This window comes from Penaeus vannamei, chromosome 26 (assembly GCF_042767895.1).
Source record: "Penaeus vannamei isolate JL-2024 chromosome 26, ASM4276789v1, whole genome shotgun sequence".
Lineage (NCBI taxonomy): Eukaryota > Metazoa > Arthropoda > Malacostraca > Decapoda > Penaeidae > Penaeus > Penaeus vannamei.
The window spans coordinates 7,837,786-7,840,285 of NC_091574.1; the positions used below are offsets into that span (position 1 = coordinate 7,837,786).

Consider the following 2,500-nt stretch of genomic DNA (forward strand, 5'->3'; position numbering starts at 1 on the left):
ATTGAGTTGAGGGGTGAATAACACATGGTTTATGAATTTCCAGATGGACGTGATCAAATTCGAATTCGTTCCTTACACCGTCCAGGAGAACAATTACCCCGGCGACGTTCCGGTCATCGAGAATGAATACAAGCCTATCCTACATGGAGAGGTTCCTCTGTTCAATGTAAGAAGAGCAATGAACTAGTGGATTTAGCCTGTACCTACATGTTCAAATGAAGGGTTTTATGAAAACATTTCATTGTTCCTAGTTGAGTAGGAATCATATATTTCCTTTACTCTGATATCAACAGGACAAACATCAGGCATTCCCCTCCGACGTGGGCCTTTGGGTTCAAGTCGCAACAGAAGGCGACATCCATCATACACCAAGCATCTATGAAATAATCACGTATGTTCTCGAAAAGTCGTCTAGAAAAGCTGAAGTTCAATTAAAAATACCTTATCCACATTTTTATCTTATTCACTTATTTTTTTATCGTTGTTAAACTAAGTATTCAATTTCAGTCAGCTATTCAGCGCACACACCACTTCACACATCTGGGAACAGAACATTGTCTTTGATCCTACACTTTCCACCACCAAGGTCGTCTCATTCACCTTTAACTACGGTAAGCAAATAGCTATGGGCCATTTGGTCATCATGTGATGTGGCATTTTCTTTTATCCAGCAACCTCTCCGTTCTCACTACCACCATTGAATTTCACCTTTCTCCTCTTCCGCAGTGTCGACCGGAGGCAGCGGGTCTCTGGTTGACCGTGGCGACTACGACGACGGCCAGGTATCGCAGGGCTCCTTCGATGAAGACTTCGGACAGTTCTCACAGGTGGCCGGCGGGAGTAGTCAGGTAAGGCAAATTTACAAGCCCAGGCTAAGATTCTCTCATGCTGAGTGTCTTTGATCTTACAAAGGATAGGGACAGTAAAAAATATCAGTGGTGCTATTACTGTTATAAACTTAAATTTGGCATTATACACTGCGATTTTCAATTCCTGGCAGGACACCCTGGAAGTGGACAGCTTCGGAACGCAAAGCCAGACAAGAGAGCGCATCATGAGACTGCAACAGGCATTGATTGGTAAGAACATGATCTTAGCTAGAGGATGTTTCTTTAGGGTAGATAAAGGGCTGTGGGAGGTTTTGCTTAACGAAATACTTGTATGCACTAACAGCCTTGTCTCTTTTTCCTGACTTTCATTATCAAAATCATTGAACATTTCCCTTAGCCATAAGAAAATATTTTTATGACTGTTCTTCGAATTGCCTATAAAACGTTCCAATTGCTCTTATACAGCCTCTGGAGGGCACGTGAGAACCATCAGTGTGGAAATAGAGCTTCAGGGAACTCCAACGAGGAACTATGAGGCGAGCCTCACTTGGGCCATCTCCAGCTCCGCTTCAGCGAGATCCTCCAAGGTGCAAGTGACACTCATGAAGCATCCAGCCGTCGGCGTCCTGGAGGACCCATACACTGTACGTGGTACTTAAAGTCTTCTTGACACTGAGCATATTTTCTACCGTCAATTTGTTTTATTTCTGTATGGAGATATGCAACAGAAAGTCAGATTTGTGACCCCCCTCCTGCTTCTCCTAGATCTGCCTGAACGCCCAGATCATGAAGCCGCATTTCAATCCGTTCTTCACCACTGAGGATGTGCTGACGGCCAACTACCATTCCACAATCAAGGCCGAATTGTACGAGGGTGAGACGTGTGAGGAAGCGCCGGTCTTGCTCCTGGAGGTAAGACGGAGAGAAGAGAACTCGTCCAAATGAGTATTATAAACGTTTTGTTTGATTGGACATTGTGGCATTACATTTCTGGTTTCTCCTTTCAGGCTTCATTCGATGTCAGCAACGACGCCAAGGAGAAAGTAAAGGAAGCAATAGAGAAGGGCTGCGACTACAGTACCTACGCTCCTGGCATTGATATCATCACTTCTCCTCTGTACGACCACTCTCATATCACTGCCACCTGGACACCGGTAAGGAAGCCCCTGTTCCATAGCCCTTTGGAAGTCATCAGATACAGTCTCTTCCACTTGTCGCTCCTATCTCTGGTGCTTAAACATCCTCCTGCATTGGCCATGTTATTGCAACTCACAGAACATCTTTCTGGTTCCAGGACTTCCCAGACAGCCTGAAGAACCTTACATACTATGTTGATGACATCATCAAGGCTTCCCTATCCCAGAAGATCGAATTCGACCACACCACCGCACATTATGACGCCAGAGTTGAAGTTGATGCTACAAAGTAAGTCACTTGAATGCAGACTCTGTCTATGCTATATGATTATTCATGGATGATGTCCTCATTAGCATCCTTGGCAAAATGGAGTAAGCACAGGCCTTGGCAAACGCTCCCTCAAACCTCAACTGACGTGTTCTCTGCATCTCCAGGTGCATTGAGACCGGCCTGTGGACCGTGAGGACAGAGAAGCCCTATGCCGTGTCCATCATCAAGGAACTGGAAATCCCAGCATGGGCCAACCCGATCTT

General features: G+C 45.4%; 1 protein-coding gene across 1 annotated transcript in view; it reads left to right on the forward strand.

Moving 5' to 3' along the window:
• The window catches only part of LOC113819746 (hemolymph clottable protein), a gene marked incomplete at its 5' end in the record, with an annotated part of 7,829 nt that overhangs the window by 2,379 nt on the left and 2,950 nt on the right, over positions 1-2,500 (forward strand). The window contains 10 exon segments of the mRNA XM_070140000.1: positions 44-166; positions 294-391; positions 508-611; positions 727-848; positions 1,001-1,079; positions 1,296-1,474; positions 1,596-1,742; positions 1,838-1,984; positions 2,125-2,255; positions 2,402-2,500. The exon segment at positions 2,402-2,500 is cut by the window's right edge and continues 85 nt beyond it. Of these exon segments, the coding sequence (XP_069996101.1) occupies positions 44-166; positions 294-391; positions 508-611; positions 727-848; positions 1,001-1,079; positions 1,296-1,474; positions 1,596-1,742; positions 1,838-1,984; positions 2,125-2,255; positions 2,402-2,500 (1,229 nt within the window).